The sequence below is a fragment of the Geotrypetes seraphini genome, chromosome 1, assembly GCF_902459505.1.
Source record: "Geotrypetes seraphini chromosome 1, aGeoSer1.1, whole genome shotgun sequence".
Lineage (NCBI taxonomy): Eukaryota > Metazoa > Chordata > Amphibia > Gymnophiona > Dermophiidae > Geotrypetes > Geotrypetes seraphini.
Window position 1 is genome coordinate 177,132,327 of NC_047084.1, and position 21,569 is coordinate 177,153,895.

The 21,569-nt window shown below is 41.7% G+C and overlaps 1 protein-coding gene across 1 annotated transcript in view; it reads left to right on the forward strand.

The window, feature by feature from the left end:
• ANXA10 (annexin A10) overlaps window positions 1-10,826 on the forward strand; it is a 166,647-nt gene extending 155,821 nt beyond the window's left edge. Inside the window, exons 11-12 of the mRNA XM_033958721.1 lie at window positions 4,335-4,457; window positions 10,717-10,826. Of these exons, the coding sequence (XP_033814612.1) occupies window positions 4,335-4,457; window positions 10,717-10,785 (192 nt within the window). The 3' untranslated portion in view covers window positions 10,786-10,826. The remainder of the gene's footprint in view (window positions 1-4,334; window positions 4,458-10,716) is intronic.
• Window positions 10,827-21,569: the final 10,743 nt, after the last annotated feature.

Here is a 21,569-nt window from a genome sequence, read left to right on the forward strand (position 1 = left end):
CAGAGGAAAAGCTTTCAGGCCACCGAAGGCAGCGTGTTCATTTCATTCACACTTCTGGTAGCCTGAAGAGTGAAAGATCAACTGCTGGAAAGGAGAAGGATGAGCAATACTGGAATCCATGGGGGGTTATCGAGTGAAGGATCGCAGGGGGGGGTGACAGGGGGAGGGTTACTAGAAAGATGCTGGACTACAGGGATGGGGAGGAAAGAAAGAGATGACAGAAAGAAAGGGAAAGGGAAGGGGAGAACAGAGTTGCCAGACCACAGTAGGGAGAAGGAGAGAAGGTAAGGAGAGGAGAGAGCTACCAGACCACAAGAAGGTGGAAAGGGAAGGAAAGAAATGTCAGACTACTGGAGGAGTAAGGAGAGAGAGATACCAGTCCAGGGAAGGGAGGAGAAGGAGATGAGATACCAGCTCACAGGAAGGAGAAAAAAGGGAAGGAGAGAGATGTCGGACTACTACAGGGGGAAGGAAAAAAGGAGAGATTACAGACTAAGTTAGGGGGAGGGAAGGACAGAGAGATGCCAGACCACAAAGGGAAAGGGATTTGTATATTGCCTTTTTGTAGTTTTACAACCACACTCAAAGTAGTTTATATCAGTGGCGCAGTGAGGGTAGAAGGCACCTGGGTGGTGGCACCCCGTGTCCTCCTTTCCACCCCTCCGCTCCTTCCCTACCCTTTATGCAACACTCATGCTCTTCCTTCCCCCATACCTCTTTAAATTTTCACAGCACAAGTAGCTTCTCCAGCCTGCTGTTCACACCAGTGTTGGCTTTCCCTCTGATGTCACTTCCTGGCCCTGCGACCAGGAAGTGATTTCAGAAGGGAGTCAGGCTGGCAAGAGCAGCAAGCTGGAGAAGTTGCTCACGCTGGCGAAGATTTAATGAGGTACGGGGAAAGTGAGGGTGCAAGCGTGGCATGGGGGAATAGAGAGGTGCCTGCACCCCCACCAAGATGGTTTATATATAGGTACTTCAAGCATTTTCCCTATCTGTTCTGGTAGAGGATTAAATGACTTGCCCAGGGTCATGAGGAGCAGTGCGAGGTTTGAACCCATGCCACACTCTCCTCCATGGTGAGAAGGAAGGGAAAGAGAAGCCAGACTGTGGGAAGGAGAGGAGAGGAGAAAGATGTCAGACCACCAGAGAGGGAGAGGGAGGGAGGAGATGCTGCTCAGGGATGGAGAGGAAGGGGAGAGATAGAGAGGAGATGGTGCTCAGGGATGGGGAAGGGAACATGAGATGGAAAACTGCTGTTTAAGAAAACATAGGAATAGGGGAGAAGAGGGAGGAGTTGGTACACATGGATGGAGGGGAAGGACAGAGAGAGGGAGGAGATGGTTCACATGGGGAAGACATGGAAAAGTACATATATTTGAGAAAGAACAGAAAAATTGAACAGTTGAATATTAAAAAGTTGATGCCAAAGGTGGATGTAGAACTATATTTCCTTAAGTAAATTCAGGGATATATACTATAAATACCAAGGTCAGAAAGAGGTTACTATATAATCACAAAAAAACTGACCCCTGAAGGTAATCTGTCTATAGAGGGTGATCAAAAAATGTATATAAAATGCTCAGAGATATGGAACTCTGAAGGGAAGGCTGAAAAACCTCCCTGTGTGAAGAGTTCACCTTCCAATCATTGAAACTTCATAAAAGTTTTTGATCACACTCAAAGACTTGAAAATTCAAAATGATATTAAAAGAATTTTTCACTATATGATGAATTTTTCAAAATATTATGAATCAGTGAAAAATTATTTCAATATCATTTTGAATTTTCAAGTCTTTGAGTGTGATCAAAAACTTTTATGAAGTTTCAATGACTGGAAGGTGAACTCTTCACACAGGGAGGTTTTTCAGCCTTCCCTTCAGAGTTCCATATCTCTGAACATTTTATATACATTTTTTGATCACCCTCTATAGACAGATTACCTTCAGGGGGTCAGTTTTTTTGTGATTATAAAGGTGGGTGTAGGGCAGAAAGTAAGGAGAGAAATAGAGCAAATGCATAAGAAGGCCCTAGAAACAGAGCTAAGAGCACAGACAGAAGGCAGTGCAACCAGAGTCTGGGTAAAGAGGATTAGAAAAATAAAATCACCAGACAACAAAGGTAGGAAAAATGATTTTATTTTCAATTTAGTAATTGAATATGTCGATTTTAAGAATTTACTTCTACTGTCTATACTTTGCACTATTCCCTACCCATTACTTTTTTTCAAATGTGAACACAACTGGCGCATACTTTTTATAGAATTGCACTTTCAAGTTGTACATGTAACTTAATTTGTGCCAATTAGTGTCAATAACAAACTGTTAATTGCCAATTATTGACCTCGATTAGGCCAATTAATCAATTAAGTTGCACACGTAGATCGGGGCAGAGATAAACATTGGGAGACTCAAAAGTGGCAGCCCCTGAAGAAGCAGAAAACTGGAGTGCTCCGTCGGGAATGAAGTAGTCACATTAAAAATGATTGATTTTAGTATCACGGTTTCTTAATGTATAGTTTTGACATTTTGGAGAGGTGTATGATGTAATGGTGCGGTCAGGTGGTAAAACCCACTTGGGACTACCTACACAAGACACCTTGGGGGTTAATCCAATAAACAGATAGTAACATAGTAGATGACGGCAGATAAAGACCCGAATGGTCCGTCCAGTCTACCCAACCTGATTCAATTTAAATTTTTAAATTTTTTCTTCTTAGCTATTTCTGGGCAAGAATCCAAAGCTTTACCCGGTACTGTGCTTGAGTTCCAACTGCCAAAATCTCTGTTAAGACTTACTCCAGCCCATCTACAACCTCCCAGCCATTGAAGCCCTCCCCAGCCCATCCTCTACCAAATGGCCATATACAGACACAGACCGTGCCAGTCTGCTGAGTACTGGCCTTAGTTCAATATTTAATATTATTTTCTGATTCTAAATCCTCTGTGTTCATCCCACGCTTCTTTGAACTCAGTCACAGTTTTACTCTCCACCACCTCTCTCGGGAGCGCATTCCAGGCATCCACTACCCTCTCCGTAAAATAGGACCCCCCCTTATTGAATTCCATCTCCAGGCAAGGCTTTTTAAGAATTTCGGATTAATCACCATACAATGAGCAGCCATGATATATGTATTACATACTTTGGACTACTAAAAAAGAAGAAAAAAATTTTTTCTGGAAGGGAAGGTTTGTTGATAAGACACTACATTATTGGAATATGTTTATAAATAAGATGACACCAAATACAAGTCCCAAAAAGCAGTTAGCAAGATCTTACACAATTGCTTGCACTTTCACCCTTATAAGCTGCAGTTGGTGCAGAAGTTACAACCTTCAGACAATGCAATGCGACAAAATGACCAGGTGCTCCTCAACTGGCCCCCGAGATTACCGGACATTATTGTTTGTGCCTTTTCCTTTGAGAGTAAGTGAAAGACAGAGTGTACGCGCCTCCACTACCCACAACTGACACATCACTGAAGCTATAAACGCGATCACACTGGATATGCTTTGGAGAGTCTGGTCCAAGCTCGATTATCACATCGATGTTTGCCGAGTAACAGGTGGGGTGCAAATCAAATGTATGTACCATATGAAACTTTATGAGTTGATGAAACTGTAGCCTCTAAGGTGAAAGAATATTCCAATAAATTTTGGTTTTGTAACCATTTAAATTCAAGGAGTGTTTTTGTAGGCACCCTGTATTGTAGTATCAGCTGACTGTCTGTATTTCATTAAATATAATGAATGTCTAATATGTAATAACTTCACACAAAGGTGACATCTTATGTTCAAATCTTTTTATTAGAAGGAATAGGAAACATCAAATAACAAATACAACAATGGCAATGAATAAGCTTCCAGTAATACACAAGTCAGTGCGTTATAGAGGCAAAACAGAAGAAACAGCCCCCCAGCCCCGAACTCCCCCCCCCAAACCTCCCGTTCCCCCCGTACAAACCCCCCACCCCCATCCCCAAAAGCAAACAGAAGCTAAAAGACGTAACTCCAAATTGCCAAAGGCCCGTGCTCTGGTGGCCCCCGGCAGACCCAATGAAAAGTCCATCCCTCCCTCAACAAACCTGAAAAGAAAAAAAAAAAAAAAAAAAAGAACTGCGGTGTCCGATCACGGGAGAAAGTGCCAAGAACCTCAACATGGCTAAGCCAGATGATTCAACAGGAGAGGGCATGAGCTTTTGAGTATCAGATCCCACTTAGACCAATGCCGCTTGCCATCTGCTTCTGTCACTTTTGTTACATCAGACTAACACAGCTACCCTTTTCAAAGGTGTGGGGTTTTTTCATACAAGAGTGTATGACTTTTTTTTTTTTTAGGACTGTGGTTTCCATAATAAAACAGTGATAAGGATTCTGATTGCCAGAAGCGAAATAGACCTGATGAACATAAGAAGACGGTACAAGGAAAAATACGGAAAATCTCTGATTCATGACATAAAGGTAATTCTTTCTAAAGAACACTTTATAGTAATATTATATTATTCAAATATAATAGATCTCATGACCAAAGTCAGATGAAAGATTTTCTTCAATCACTGAGAAGGAAGTCATAATCCCTGTCGATTTTAAGATTTTAGTTTGTCATAATTATTATGTTTGTTTTAACTGATGTAAACCGTTTAGTTCTTAAACAGTATAGAAAATTTTTTTTACAAATAAAATAAATTACTTATATATATACAGTAGACTCTCAGTTAACTGTTACCCATAGGGATTGGTAGATGCTGGATAAGTTTCTTGAGAGTTTACTATTAAAAATAGGCCTAATCACTGCCTGGCTGGCCCGGAACATCCTCTCCGATGTCAGAATTGACGTCGGGGAGAAGGCTTGTAGGCCAGCGCCTGGACCTTCCTTTCCTGTAGTTGCGGCGGCTGGTGGGAAGCAGCAGCTTGCGGCAGCGGTGGACCGGGTGGGGGTGGGGGTGTTGTGAGAAGAATCGGCGGTAGGCCAGGCTTCGGCGCAGCAGGGAGGGAGGCAGGCTGGGTGGCTACGGGGGAGGAGTGGGACATAGGCTGGAAGGTAGTAAGGGGGACAGAGGAAGGAGGGAGGAAGGATTCAGAGAGACAGAGAGGTACTTGGAAGCTGGTGTAGTAGAGGTAGAGATGCTTCTGAATCACTTGACCTGGGTGCTACTGCTACTGACTTAAGAAGGTTGCTCTCCTGTCCTGTTTGGAACATGGAGTTGCAATAAGAGTGAAGCTGGTGTCTGGGAACTGGAGCTGGGAACTGCTGCAAAGACAGCAAAGTTGTTACCTGGTGGCTGAAGCTGGAGAAGATGCAGTGATATATGGGGTAATTTTTCTCAGAAGAAAGTTGAACAAAATTAAAAACAGCCCTTTCACTGATGTAGGAGTGGAGGAAGGAGTGACAATCAAACATAAATCACAGAGAGAAAAGATCAGTAAAGAATATTATAGGACCCATCTGAACGGACACCAATTTGTAGTGGTGGAAGGGCTTGTGTGTTTCAGTGACTTGGGAGGGGGCTATGCTGTAGAGCCACCCCATATCAGACATATCAGACAGGCCTCAGAGGGGAAAACAGACAGAGATGGTATTTGAAGCAGAACTGCTGTGAGTCAACTCCTATGTTGGCATCTGTTTTAAGCCATTTCCTGTAACCAGGAAGTGACATCAGAAGGGAGCCGAGACTGGCATGAGAAGCAGATGGAAGATGCTGTTCATGTCAGTGAACATTTCATAAGGTAGGCGAAATGGCGGAAATTCTAAAATAAAATAATAAAAATAATATTATATGAGATTAAAATTGATATTGAAGTGTGCATTGATATCATGGAATAAGGCACAAGCCATTAATCAGCTGGCAATTCCTGCATTCTCATATAGCTCTTAAAGATCTTGAAAAATAAATGAGAAAACTCCTCCATGCCCATGAAATCATTTATAAGAATTGGTGTATGTCAAGACTGCACAATCCCTGAGGTCCCTGAGCAAAAGGACAAATGGGTCTCATAGAATAGCTTTTATATATTGAGCTGCTGTCATAGGCCTCAAGGCTTACTTAACAGCATCATTAGATCCAAATGCACAAAAGGTGTTGAAATATGATAGTAAACATCAAGAATTCATCTCCATCATTAAACATGCACAAGCATTTTGATAAGTAAAAGGAGTGAGTATTGCATGTGGGAAGCGGAAACCCGAGGTACAACTATACGATGGGAGGGATATTATTGAATGAGAGTAACCAAGAAAGGGACTTGGGGGTAATGGTGGACATGACAATGAAGCCGACGGCACAGTGCGCAGCGGCCGCTAAGAAAGCAAATAGAATGCTAGGCATAATCAAGAAGGGTATTACAACAATGACGAAAGAAGTTATCCTGCCATTGTATCGGGCGATGGTGCGCCCGCATCTGGAATACTGCATCCAATATTGGTAGCCGTACCTTAAGAAGGATATGGCGTTAATCGAGAGGGTTCAGAGGAGAGCGACACATTTGATAAAAGGGATGGAAAACCTCTCATACGCTGAGAGATTGGAGAAACTGGGTCTCTTTTCCCTGGAGAAGAGGAGACTTAGAGGGGATATGATAGAGACTTATAAGATCATGAAGGGCATAGAGAGAGTAGAGAGGGGCCGATTCTTCAAACTTTCGAAAAATAAAAGAACAAGAGGACACTCGGAAAAGTTGAAAGGGGACAGATTCAAAACAAATGCTAGGAAGTTCTTCTTTACCCAACGAGTGGTGGACACCTGGAATGCGCTTCCAGAGGGCGTAATAGGGCAGAGGTTTAAGAAAGGATTGGACAATTTCCTGCCGGAAAAGGGGATAGAGGGGTATAAATAGAGGATTACTGCACAGGTCCTGGACCTGTTGGGACGCCGCGTGAGCGGACTGCTGGGCATGATGGACCTCAGGTCTGACCCAGCTGAGGCATTGCTTATGTTCTTATGAGTGAGAATCCACCAATAACAAAAGGAAAGGAAGCATCAGAATTTGTAAAGGAAGAAAAAAAAATCTTCAAGGAATTAGATCAGCAAATGAGGGGGAAAAAAGGGGTAAATGCATAAATACAGTGGAGTGGGAGTTAGAAGATATTACTGCAGGAAGTATTTCCTGTTCAAAACTGGACACGTGAATGGTTACAGAAAAGTGAATTGACACCTAAGGATGAACAATTGATAGCTGCAAACCAAGACAGTGGATAGAAAAAGCTGGTGCAACAGTTATTTGTAGTTTCTGTAAGAAACAGCTGGAAATGGTCCCTCATCTTGTAACTGGCTACAGAATTCTGATACTATAAAATTTCTATACAGAGAAGCACAACAAAGTGGCACATGTCATCCATTGGAAACTTCGCAAACATTGCAGTAGTGCTGTACCGGAAAAATACTGGGTTCCAGACAAGATGTCTCAAACAAATAAAGCCTCCCAGTTAGAGTTACCATATGTCTGGATTTCCCTGGACATGTCCTCCTTTTCGAGGACATGTCTGGGGCTCCAGACGGCTTTTCAAAACCTGTCACTTTGTCCGGGTTTTGAAAAGCCTCCTCTAAATTGCGTCAGGCAGGAGGAAATCCACGCATGACGGACAAGAGCATGCAGCGGGGGGCAGAACTAGGGTGAGGCTAAGGTGAGACTTGGGGGGTGGGTATAGGGGTCCGGATTTTACTATACTAAAATATGACACCCCTATTCCTAATCGCTTTAAGTCAGGGATGCCCACACTTTTTGGGCTTGCAAGCTACTTTTAAAATGACCAAGTCAAAATGATCTACCAATAATAACATTTTTTTTTAAAAAAACACAAAGCACACTGTACGCAGAGAAAATGTTAATTATTTATATTCTGGGGGGTTTTCAAAGAGGTCAAAGCAGATGGCTTTATGCAATGTAACCTCAGTAACAACTATACAAAAATAGACAAATATACCCCTCCCTTTTTACTAAACCGTGATAGCAGTTTTTAGCACAGGGAGCTGCACTAAATGCCCTGCGCTGCTCTCGATGCTCATAGGCTCCCTGTGCTAAAAACCGCTATTGCAATTTAGTAAAAGGGGGCCATAGTGCAAAATATAGACAGCAGATATAAATTCTCAAAACGGACACATTTTGATCACTAAATTGAAAATAAAATCATTTTTCCTACCTTTGTTGTCTGGTGATTTCATGAGTCTCTGGTTACACTTTCTTCTTCTTCTGACTGTGCATCCAATATTTCTTCCCTTCTTTCATCCTCCTGTATGCTTCCTCATCTCCAGACTTCATTCCCTCCCCCAACTTTTTCTTCTGCTCTCCCTACCCCCCTTTCTTTCTTTCTCCCTGCCCCTTCTTTCTTTCTGTCTGTCTTTCTCTTTTCATGCCCCCTTTCTTTCTTTCTCCATGCCCCCTTTCTTTCTTTCTGCCTGTTTTTCTCTCTCCACACCCCCTTTTTTTCTGTCCCCCATTTCTTACTGTTTCCCTTCTTTCTTTCTGTCTCCCTGCCCCCTTTCTTTCTCCCTGCCCTTCCCCAAGCCACCGCCACCACAATTGGGGAACAGGCCCCCAAGCCATCGCCACTGAGTTCTGCTCTCCCTGCTTCCTGACGCCGTAAAGAGGATGCAGGAGTGCCAGGCCGAGCAGCCTTCCCCACCCAACATCGGAGAGGAAACTCCGGGCCAGCCAGGCAGCGATTGGCTGGCCTGGAACTTCCTATCCGACGTCAGAATTGATGTCAGGTGGGGAAGGCTGCTCTGCCCAGCACTTCTGCGTCCTCTTTACAGTGGGGTAGTGATGGGGACAAATTTTTTCCTCATGTCATGCTCTAATCAGGCCTTACATTAAAGATTCCATTTACTCTTTTTGTATTTTGACTCCCCTTTCTTTTATTTTAAGCAATGTATCTTCCCCATCTGCCCATATGTATCATGTTATGCCTGTACTGTAAATGTGAATTTGTTCCCTCTATTTTATATTTTTAAATTTTTTAAAAATAATTTGTATAAATTGGAAACTGCTTTGTTTATAAAAGCAGTATATCAAGACCTAAATAAGCTTGAAACTTAAACTTGAATCCTGTGATCCCATCATTCCATTGAAAGAGGTCCAACCTCTGTGCCTTTACTTGTACTTTGAGAATATTTAAATGCTTCTATCATTTGTCTTCTACTCCATCTTTCCCCCAGGGTACAGCATTTGGATCTTTAAGTCTGTCCCCATGTACTTTATGGTTTGTCACTCACCTCCCAATCAATAAATGACTGACTGGGTTAGAAACTGATTGAATGGGAAGTGACAGAGGGTTGTGTTAAAACCAAGGGTCTCAAAATCCCTCCTTGAGGGCCGCAATCCAGTCGGGTTTTCAGGATTTCCCAATGAATATGTATGAGATCTATGTGCATGCACTGCTTTCAATGCATATTGATTGTGAAGTAAAGGCTGCTTTGTTTACCTCATTGGAATAACTACAAGACGGCATTGTATCTTCCAAAACAGACAATATTTGTTTATTGTTAGTATAAAAACTTACAGTATTACAGCAGCAGAGACATATCTGAAAAATGTATTGTCAGTTCAGAATATGCAATGGAGAGAAGAACTTGCACCCTTATGCTTAGCAGGGGGCTAGCAGATCCTCGTAGCATAAGTAAGTGAATCTCTCTGGCTCTACCTAAAATACACGTGATTTTTGGAAATTCTTCCTTTGTTCCAAGAAAGTCCATCCCCGAATTCTGGTTATGTAATTCCCTATTGGTACATAAAATAATGTATATCTAACTCCCCCTCTCATTCCACGCCTCTCTCACCTCCATCCCTCCCCCCTCAGTAAGGGAGGGGCCTTGCAGAAACAGAGAACTCTTGGTGAACTTTCTTCTTTCAGCACTGAGACATGTAGCTGCTAATTAGTGGTTTTACAATCCTGTGCATATTCGGGATTATGTCCTTGTAAGATGAAAAGTTGGCAAAGGTGACCTTTCAGCAATCCATGCTTGGTTCCCATAACATGGTTCAGAGACAGGGAGCAAATGTTTTGGTACCAAGTTCTCTCATCTCGTTACACCCACATGAGCAGGGCTCCTTGCTCATTATAAAAGTTTTATGGCTTTCTATGGTGCTTGCATATGAAGTCATACAGCACTGATAACAGTTCAGCAGAACCTTGAAGGGATATCCTCCCAGCAGGGAATGGAAACAAGAACATCATTGTTAGCATTGCAAAGTCTGCAGATGTTTACAGACAGCAAGGTACAGGCAGGGCCTGGCTATGGGAAAATATATGTCTGTAGTGTCCAGCATACACAAATGAGAATATAGGTCTGTAGTGTCCAGTTGAATCATCTGTATGTCCAGGTTATCCAATGTCAATTGGGGAAATCCTGAAAACCCGACTGGATTGCGGCCCTCAAGGAGGGACTTTGAGATCCTTGTGTTAAACTGAGTGTGCTTAGAGGATAAAGGCACTGCCAGAGGTGTGCCATAGGGGTCAGTCTTTGGTCCAGTGGAAGGGCTGTTGGGTAATGTTTGTCATAGCCTGAAAAGAATCCAGAATACCTGAGGTTGTGGGTTCAAACCCTAGGCAAGTCACTCAATCCTCCATTGCCCCAGGTACATCAGATGGATTGTGAGCCCACCAGGACAGATAGGGAAAATGCTTGAGTACCTGATTGTAAAAAATGCCTAGATAACCTTGATAGGCATTATATAAATACCTAAATAATAATAATAATAACTAATTATTGTCTTTGTCTTGCAGCATTTTGCTTCAGGACATTATGAGGCAGCTTTGCTTGCTATTTGTGCTGGTGACACTGAAGACTATTAAAAGGCAACAAGAAAGAAAGTGGTTTCACATTATTTTTTTCACACTCAGAAACATTACTCAATTGTTTATACTGTACTAAGAATTCAAAAACTGTTATAAATAAAAGAACCTGCTTGGTTTCTCTTGGTTGGAATTTTGCTGTCTTTAGTATATCTCTTAAGCTTAATAAAATAAGTTTATTAAGCCACCATCGAAGTTTGAATTAGACTTGCAACATGAACACGTGGAGGGGCATTTTCGATAGGACATCTAAGTCTGACTTTGGACGTTTCCCACAAAATGTCCAAAACTGGACTTTCAGAACGGTCCATTTTCAAAAATACTGGATGTCCCCCAATTTATTTTATTTTTTTAAATCATCTAGTTGGACATCTTGGACACCAGGACGTCCAATTAGATGTCCAACTCTATTCTCCATTTTCAACCACAATACTCTCCAAGTTGAAAACGTCCAAATGAAGCTCATTTGGATGTTGGAGGGGCCAGCTTTCTAATGGACTGGCACATTAGAAGGCACTGCTGTGAAATTCACACAAACAGTGCCAGAAGTACATCTCACCATAACCCCCTTATAATGTATGGTAAGCCCTCTAACTCCCCCCAAACCTACTATACTCACTTGTCCACTACCCCAATAGCCTTTATGGCTGCAATGGCACCTATATGACAATAGGGTTTTGGTGGGCTCACACTTTCCACCATAAATGTAGTGATTAGAGTGACTTATGGACCTGGCTCCTCCTCTCTATGGTTCACTAGCCCACCCACCTGACTACTGTCTTAAAACACTTGTGTGATGCTCTACTAGGCCTTCCCATACCAAGAGCTGCTGTTCTAGAGCCAGGTATATACTGTTTCAATCATATTTTTAGGAGGGTGAGAGGGGGTCAGTGACCACTGGGGGAGTGTGTAGGGCTCATTACTTAAATCCTCCAGTCGTCATGTGGTCAGTTCGTGTACCCTTTTGGCACTTAGATGCTTCTCAAACAGGTCTAGTTGAAAACATCTAAGCTCTGTTTAGGACATCCTGGGAAAGGTTCAATTATAGCTGCAGGACGTCCAAGTCTAAGACCACCCAAAGCCTACCCATTCCCTGACCATGGCACGCCTACCAACATGCCTATTTCTACTCTGGATGCACAGCGGGTAAGAAGTCTCACTAGATGTCCATAAAGTCAGTTTTGAAAATGCCCGCTTGGACATTTTGACTAGTAAGACATCCAAGTGCCTGTTTATTTTGTCATTTGGGCATCTATCTTTTTTGAAAATGAGCCCCATAGTCTGCACATTGTACTATACATGGCTGGTTCTCCTCTCTTAAATCCATCCCACTTTATTTGAACTACAGTACAATATTACCACGTAATCACTGATTCATGTTTCTATTTTTAATTACTGTATCTTAAACTCCAAAATTATATTGGTCTATTGCCTAGACCAGTAGTTCTCAACTTTTTTTTTTTTTTTTTTTTTTTTTGGGGGGGGGGGCGGGACTCACCTGGCAGACAATGCTCGCCTATGTGACACACTTCCTATAAGACCTTCATGATCCTTTAGTCTAATACAATATGGCAGTTCTTATGAATTAACAGTAAGTATGTTCTGTTTCCAGAAAAACCCTCCTACAGTAAATGCAGTTCATAACTAGAACATTTTCTCCATTGAAGTTATCATCCAAAAAAATTATATCTAAGTAAAAGCAATATAAATCTCTCCATTACCAGGCGCACTGTGAAATAATACAAAACTTGAAAAATCCCATCTCAACATACATGTAGCAAGCCTACCATACAATAGTTGCCCAAATTTCTATCATTCAAACAACATGAACCCTACTTAAGGGTCCTAGAACAGCAATACACTTACTACTGGTAAAACAGAACAAGTGGAACTTCTACAGAATTCTAATAGAAACTGCAGGCAAGCATAATACCAGACCATTACCTCGCAAAAACACACAGACAGACTCTCACCAAATACAGAACAAGGGATCACAAATTTGAAACACAACTCAGAAGACAGAAATTGAATTGGGAATCCCAAGAAGTCAAACTAGGGGCTCCTTTAATCAAGCTGCGCTAGCGGTTTAACGCACGTAATACCGCGCACTAAACCACCAGCCGCACTAGCCGTTACCACCTTCTCTTGAGCAGGCGGTAGTTTTTAGCCAGCGCAGGGGTTAACACGTGATGAAAAGTTGCGTGCGTTAACCCCACTAGCGCGGCTTGATAAAAGGAGCCCTAGGTGTGTACCGTAATTCAGCATAGGAGAAATAAAAACAAAAATGCATTTAAAGACATCTGTCATGCACATTTCCCATAGTTAACATATTGCACCTAATAAATTCAAAATAGAATACTTTTTTACTACCATTATTGTCCAGGCATTTTATTTTTCCAAGAATGTTGGTCCTAGTTTCTCTTTTTTGCTTTCTTTTTTTTCGCTTGATATTTTATTTTAAAGAAGAATTAAACAACACATACAAAATACTTCTATCCAGAATAAGTACACTTCCCCCTCCATATTCGCGGTTTCATTAACTGCAGCTTTGATTATTCACAGTTTTTCATTCTCTGGCTCCGCCCCCAAATGTATATCACTGCTCCCAGCGTTGAACAGAGGACATCGCTGCTCCTGGTATTTCACGGAGAAAATCAATGCTCCCAGCGTTATACGGAGCAAATCGCTACACTTGCAGGTCAGGTTATTCGTGGTTTTGTATCTTTTTTAGGGCTTTTTTATTCGCAGTTTTTCTGTATTTGCTGCCATGCTGTTCCCCTGTCACCGCGAATAAGGAGGGGGAAGTGTAATTGCAAACAATAAATTTTCCCCCTAAAGTTACATTACATTAGTGACTTCTATTCTGCTTATACCTTGCAGTTCTAGGCGGATTACAGAAGAAGATAACTGGACATTTCCAGGAAAAGTTACAGGATAAGGTGCTAATTACATGGTTGAGAATTTGCTTGGAAAATTACAAGATTAGGAACAATTAAGATGTTTTAGTTTTTCTTGATAAATTTTCTGAATAGCAAAGTTTTAATTTCCCTTCGGAATTTTTTGTAGTTGGTCAAAGTTGTCAGTATGTTTGAGAGGTGGTGATCTAATTTTGCTGCTTGAGTTACTAGCAGGCTGTTGTACATCTTCTTGGCCTGTGTGCCTTTGATTGGGGGTGAGTAAATGGGGTCTGAGTTCTCCTAGGTCTGGTTGATTTGTTCTGGTTTAGGCAATCGATTAGGTAGGAGGGGGTGGTGCCGTTCATTACTTTGAATAATATACAGTAAAATTTGAAAAGTATTCACGCTTGTGTAGGGAGCCAGTATGAGTCTAGGTATGCGGTGGTGATGTGGTCATATTTGTTTAGTGAGTAGATCAGTCTGAGGGCTGTGTTTTGTACTGTCTGCTGTTGTTTTTGTCATGCTTGTGGGGCATGGCAGGTAGAGGATATTACAGTAGTCGAAAAGTCCCAGGACAAGGGATTGAACTATGAGACGGTATTGCTCTCTAAGAATTTTCTTATTTGTCTCAAGTTGCGCATGACTCCAAAGGCTTTCTGGATGGTTTTGTTGAATTTTAGGGCAGACTGTATCTGGTACTTGGTACTGTTTATTTCTAATTCTGTTATGGTTGGGGTTTTGTCCTTTCCTAGTAGTAGAAATTTTGTTTGGTCTGTGTTCAGCTTTAGTTTGTGGTATTTCATCCATTTTTCCACTGTTTCTAGTGTTTTTTGCAGTTTTTCTGTTGTGGCGGGGACTGGCAGGTCGAAGGGAAGGAGAATGGTGATGCCATCTGCATAGCTGTATGATGTTGCACCTAGTTTGTCTAAACTGGACCCAAGGGAGGCTATAAAGAGGTTGAAAAGCGTTGGTGATAGTGGAGTCCCTTGGGGAATGCCGCAGGAGTTGGACCTGGAGTCTGATTTATGATCATTTGTCTTGAGTCTGTAAGATCTTGATTGTAGGAATCCTTAGAACCAGGTATGTACTCTGCCTGAGATTCCTATGACTTCCAGTATTTGTAATAGTATGGTGTGATCTACCAGGTCAAATGCTGCAGAGAGATCGAGTTGAATAATCAGTATCCTTCTGCCTTTGCTTAGGTGCTCTCGGGCTGTGTCCTATATGCCCTACCATCCCCTCCCCCAATCATCTTAGGAGGCAAAATTAGAAGGATCAGCTGTAGTAAAACCCTCAAAGCTATCAAAAGTTGTAAGGTAGACCATATAGAAGAAACCTCTGGATATTTTCGATGTCTAAGCACTGTTAATTGTTCCAAGAACAAAATACATTTAAGGCTTTGCTGCCATCTAGTGGCTGATAGAACAGAAGCAGATTTCCAATTAGCTGCAATTAAAGACCTCGCTGCAAATACAGCATTTCAAGATAATACGTTTTTCAATCTTAGAGTATCAGAAATCCAATTAAGCAGAAAAAGATCTTTAGTAAAAATAAGCTGTATACTTGTCATACAGCTAAAATTCTCTTATATATGGGACTAAACTTCACAACCAAAGGGCAAGTCCACCAAATATGGAGTAAAATTCCCACTTGGCCACATTGACGCTAATAATTTGGATCTCTAGAAAGTAGTCTTTTACGCATAAATTGAGGAGTAGTACCACTATTAATCATTTCTATAACACTACAGATGTATGCAACACTGTACACATCTCTGTGCCTAGTGTACTCACAATCTCAGGCCCTTTTATTAAATCATGTTAGGGTTTTTTTTTTTAATCGCTAGCTGCTGCAGTAAAAACTCTGATGCTCGTAGGAACTCTATGAGTGTCAGAGCTTTTACCACAGTGGCCAGCAATTTTAAAAAAAATCCTAATGCGGCTTGATAAAAGGGGGCCTAAGTGTTTCTAACTGGGGCAATGAAGAGTTGAGTGACTTACATGATCACAAGGAGCTGCAGTGGAAACCGAACCCAGTTCCCCAGGATCTCTGTACACTGCACTAACCATTAGGCTGCTCCTCTACTCCACTTCAGCTTCAAAATAAAAAGTTACAACATTGCAACATATGGAAAATTTATCATTTTACTAGTGTTTGAGCCCGTTACATTAACGGGTGCTAGAATAGATTACTCTGATCCAGTATGGCTATTCTTCCTATGTCTTGCCCCCATATTCAGGCTCCCATTTCCCCTTCCCTATTTCCACCTTTTTTCACCAACTTAAAAATCTGTCCCCTTTCTCTGTCCTTCACCTCCATAGAACTCCCTCTCCATTCCCTCTTTCCCCATCAACCTTTGCTTCTGCATCTTCACTTATTCTTCCAGCTCCTATCTTCAGCCCCTTTCTCTCACATACCCCCTTTTTAGCTCCCAGCTTCAGTCTCAGTCCTTTTCTCTCACATGTCCCCTTTTGTAGCCCCCTTCTCCTTTTTTCATCCCCAGCTCCCTTCTCTCACACATTCCCTTTTAATAGCTCCCATCCCTAACCCCCTTCTCATACCTGCTCTTCCAGCACTCAGTTCTAGCACTCTCAGCGTCTCCTTATCACAACAGTCTTCCTTTTCAGACCCTAAATCCAGACCCAGACCCTTTCTCTCACAACTCACCTTTTGCAGTCCCAAGCTCCAGCCCTCTTCTCCAAACTGTCTTCTTTTAACAGCCTTCTACTTCAAGTCTCTTTTCCCAAGAACCCTCCTTCACTCACATGTCCCCTTTTTTCAGCCGCATCATCAAACCCCTTTTTAAGCCCCCCCAGCCCCCTTCTTTTCCCTTTCAGCCTCCAGCCCCAGCCCCCTTTTCTCAAATGTCCCTTTTGCAGCCTCCTTCTCTGCCCCCAGCCCCCTTCTCTTACACATCCTGATTGTCAGCTCCCAGCTCCTTTGTCTAACATGTTCCTTTTACAATTCCGACCCCAGCTCCAGCCCCATTCTCCCACCTACCCTTTTCTTCAGCCCTTAGTTCCCTTCTCCTATTTTCTCCTTATACCGACAGCATATCGTATGCTGAGACGCTTTCCTGCTCAATGGTTCTATTGTACTGCGCATGCATTTTAATGTGGCACGGAAGCATGGAGTTTCAATCATAGTGTGCATGCACATTATTATAGATACATACTAGCTGATGACCCGGCGTTGCACGGGTATTTAATTATAGCAATAACACAGTAAATGGATTGAAATAAAGATACTTTATAGTGGTGAATGAAATTATTTTTTTACAGCTTTATAAAAAGTACAATAATCAAATTATAATGTGAAATATTTGACAAAATGAATACAATACAACTAACACAAAACTTGATTATAAACAACAATTTTAGTTTCACCTCCAGGAGCAAGAACATATAAATTCTTGGGTGAACCCACCCTTGATCAAGCAACATAGAGTTCTCCATGGGAAAAACAGGGGGATCTTAAATCCACTCCACAGTATGTAATAGTCTGTCCCTGTGATTTGTTGATTGTGATAGAGAATGCAAGTCTCACTGGAATTTGCAATCTCTTAAACTGAAAAGGAAGATCTGTTGGAATAAGTGGCATCCAAAAGTTTCAGTATTGATTTAAACAACTCAATATGTGGAAACTCAGGTTGAAAAGAAACTCCATGTAGTTTGTTCCCGGTTCAGAATGGAACCTGTGTTCCTAGTTCAGGATATGTGAGTACTCATGTAATGTAATAACATTATGAACTGGGGTGCATGAAGGAAACAGTTACAAACACAGTTAGAACATACAAACTCTATATGTATGGTGTCCGTGGTAGAATAGAAACGATGTCCCTAGTGGTTATAGTGTCATAGAAAGTGTTTTATAGTTGGAATTACAGTGAGAATGGCAGCTTTTTACATTTTTTCCATTGACATGAATGGGTGAAATCTGATTTTCTGTTTGTAGCTCCGCCACGTGTGCAGGTGGGCCGCGAGACCCCCAGAACATATCACCCCAGGTAGTGAGGGATTGGCATACCAAGTTTCGTTCAAATCGGTCAAGCCGTTTTTGATTTACTGTGAGAATGGCAGCTGTTTACATTTTTTCCATTGACATGAATGGGTGAAATCTGATTTTCTGTTTGTAGCTCCGCCCACGTGTGCAGGTGGGCCGAGAGACTCCCAGAACATATCACCCCAGGTAGTTGGAATTACTGTGAGAATGGCAGCTTTTTACAATTTTTCCATTGACATGAATGGGTGAAATCTGATTTGTAGCTCCGCCCACGTGTGCAGGTGGGCCGCGAGACCCCCAGAACATATTACCCCAGGTAGTGAGGGATATGCATACCAAGTTTTGTTGAAATCGGTCAAGCCGTTTTTGAAGTACGGTGTGAATGGCAGCTTTTTACTATTTATCCATTGACATGAATGGGTGAAATCTGATGTTATGTTTGTAACTCCGCCCACGTGTGCAGGTGGGCCGAGAGACCCCCAGAACATATCACCCCAGGTAGTTGGAATTACTGTGAGAATGGCAGCTTTTTACATTTTTTCCATTGACATGAATGGGTGAAATCTGATTTTCTGTATGTAGCTCCGCCCACGTGTGCAGGTGGGCCGAGAGACCCCCAGAACATATCACCCCAGGTAGTGAGGGATCTGCATACCAAGTTTCGTTCAAATAGGTCAAGCCGTTTTTTAATTACTGTGAGAAAGGCAGCTTTTTACATTTGTTCCATTGACATGAATGGGTGATATAAGATTTTCTGTTTGTAGCTCCGCCCACGTGTGCAGGTGGGCCGCGAGACCCCCAGAACATATCACCCCAGGTAGTTGGAATTACTGTGAGAATGGCAGCTTTTTACATTTTTTCCATTGACATGAATGGGTGAAATCCGATTTTATGTTTGTAGCTCCGCCCACGTGTGCAGGTGGGCCGCAAGACCCCCAGAACATATCACCCCAGGTAGTGAGGGATCTGCATACCAAGTTTCGTTCAAATCGGTCAAGCCGTTTTTGAATTACTGCGAGAATGGCAGCTTTTTACATTTTTTCCAGACATGAATGGGTGAAATGTGAATTTCTGTTTGTAGCTCCGCCCACGTGTGCAGGTGGGCCGCGAGACCCCCAGAACATATCACCCCAGGTAGTGAGGGATCTGCATACCAAGTTTCGTTCAAATTGGTCAAGCCGTTTTTGAATTACTGTGAGAATGGCAGCTTTTTACATTTTTTCCATTGACATGAATGGGTGAAATCTGATGTTCTGTTTGTAGCTCCGCCCACATGTGCTGGTGGGCAGAGAGACTCCCAGAACATATCACCCCAGGTAGTTGGAATTACTGTGAGAATGGCAGCTTTTTACATTTTTTCCATTGACATGAATGGGTGAAATCTGATATTCTGTTTGTAGCTCCGCCCACGTGTGCAGGTGGACCGCGAGACCCCCAGAACATATCATCCCAGGTAGTGAGGGATCAGCATACCAAGTTTCGTTCAAATCGGTCAAGCCGTTTTTGCGTGATCGCGGCACATACACACATACATACCTCCGATTTTATATATATAGATTCCCCAGCCAGATCTTTAAGATCAATAGATCAGCATTTGCTGAGCATCCCGCCTCTGAAAATAATAGGCACCAGAAGAGCTACAACTTTTTCAATCATAGCACCCCAGCTATGAACACGTTACTAATTTATTTGCGTGGTGAAACTTCTTTAGAAAAATTTAAAAGCACATTAAAAAGCTACCTATACAAAGATGCATTTGAGTCACAAACAGGATAACTCTTTTATCAACAATCTCAGGTTCAAATACTTATATCTAACCAGATCTATATATAGTTCACAACTTCTCCCTTTCATTTTTAGACCTTGTTTTATTTGTAAAACATTTTTAATTACCCTCCTGATGTTGTTTTTCCTTAAATGTTCTCTTACTTTCTTTAATAATTGTAGTTCAATCCTTTTTCCTTATGTATCACTTATTAATTGTATACATTGATTTTAGGTTTGCCTGTTTAAATTGTTTTATGTTGTCCTCCCCCCAATTTTTTTTTTATTGTTATATGCATTGAAAATATTGATATTGCGTTTATATCAAAATTTTAATAAACTTGAAACTCTTCCCTGCTGGCACCCTCTACTGGCATCTCAGGACCCGTCTGGAAGGCCTCTGCACATGAACGGATGTCGCCTTGATGACATCACGCATGTGCGTGATGTCATCACGGCAACATCCACACACTTCCGGGTGCCTCGAGCCATGGTTACTACCTGCGGCCCTCGTTACATTTTCCGACTTCGTTGCGGCTCCGGATCATTTTTGAGTTGTGCAGGCGTGGATTAGAGGAAGAATTGATTGACTGTAGGAAGGCTTTCTTTAGCTGACATCAGCAGGTTTGTTGGCTAGTGGTCTAAGGCTGAGCCTGAGGGGTGCAGTGTTTACTGTTTTGTTCAGGTCAGCATAAGAGATTGTTTTAAAGAAGTGGTCTTAAACTCAAACCCTTTGCAGGGCCACATTTTGGATTTGTAGGTACTTGGAGGGCCTCAGAAAAAATAGTTAATGACTTATTAAAGAAATAATTTTGCATGAGATAAAAAACTCTTTATAGTTTATAAATCTTTCCTTTTGGCTAAGTCTTAATAATAATATTGTAATTTATAGCTAAAGAGACATATGATCCAGAAACTGTTTTATTTTACTTTTGTGATTATGATAAACATACCAAGGGCCTCAAAACAGTACCTGGCAGGGCTGAGAGTTTGAGACCACTGTTTTAAAGTAACTAAGGGTAACTATCGGCTCCAGTGGTGTATTGGTGAAGGGGTCTGAATAAACATCTGTGCTTTCTTCAAGTCTCTAAGTTTCGTTGCTGCCCAAAGTGACCTTTCATTTGGCGCCTGAACAGGGACTTGAAGGTCTATTGACCACCGGCTACTCGATTGGTCACTTGTGTCTGGTCTGAGAACCGACCTGTCTGCTAAGCCTGCTGGATTCCTCTTGGAATTTTTAGACCTCGTGGCTCTGGCCGGCTCAACTGATTAATCGAGTCCTGGATTAAAGTGCAGGTATCTGTCTGGGGTTGGCCACCAAACTGGTAAGTGGAGGAATTGATCATTCCTCTTCTGTTTTTTTTCTGTTGCTTTAGTAAATGACTTGATCCATCATTGAAACAGAGGGATTCTAGGAACTGTGTCTGTCTGTTTGGGAAACGAAACTGAACTAATCTGTAGATCAGAAGTTAGACAATAGACGTAAGCTGTTTGCATTTACAGGGCTCAGCATGATTCAGATGCATTCTTAAAAAAAACCCAAACAAAAAAAAACACAAAACAAAACGGTGTAGGTTGAACATTTCAGGAGTCAGGGAATTGGTTAGAACTGGCTATATTTCTATTGTACAGGAAGAAAATTGTACGAAAGTACAGAGATTGCTTTTTGCACGGACTGTTTATTGCATGTATGTGTGGGGGTTTTTGTATGTGCATGACATTCAAAACCCCCATCCTTTGTATTTCTATCCCGGGTTCCTTATGAGTTCTTTCTGTCCAATATGAATTTTTGTTCTCCATGTTTGTTTTATAAAGTACTAGCTGATGACCCGGCGTTGCACGGGTATTTAATTATAGCAATAACACAGTAAATGGATTGAAATAAAGATACTTTATAGTGGTGAATGAAATTATTTTTTTACAGCTTTATAAAAAGTACAATAATCAAATTATAATGTGAAATATTTGACAAAATGAATACAATACAACTAACACAAAACTTGATTATAAACAACAATTTTAGTTTCACCTCCAGGAGCAAGAACATATAAATTCTTGGGTGAACCCACCCTTGATCAAGCAACATAGAGTTGTCCATGGGAAAAACAGGGGGATCTTAAA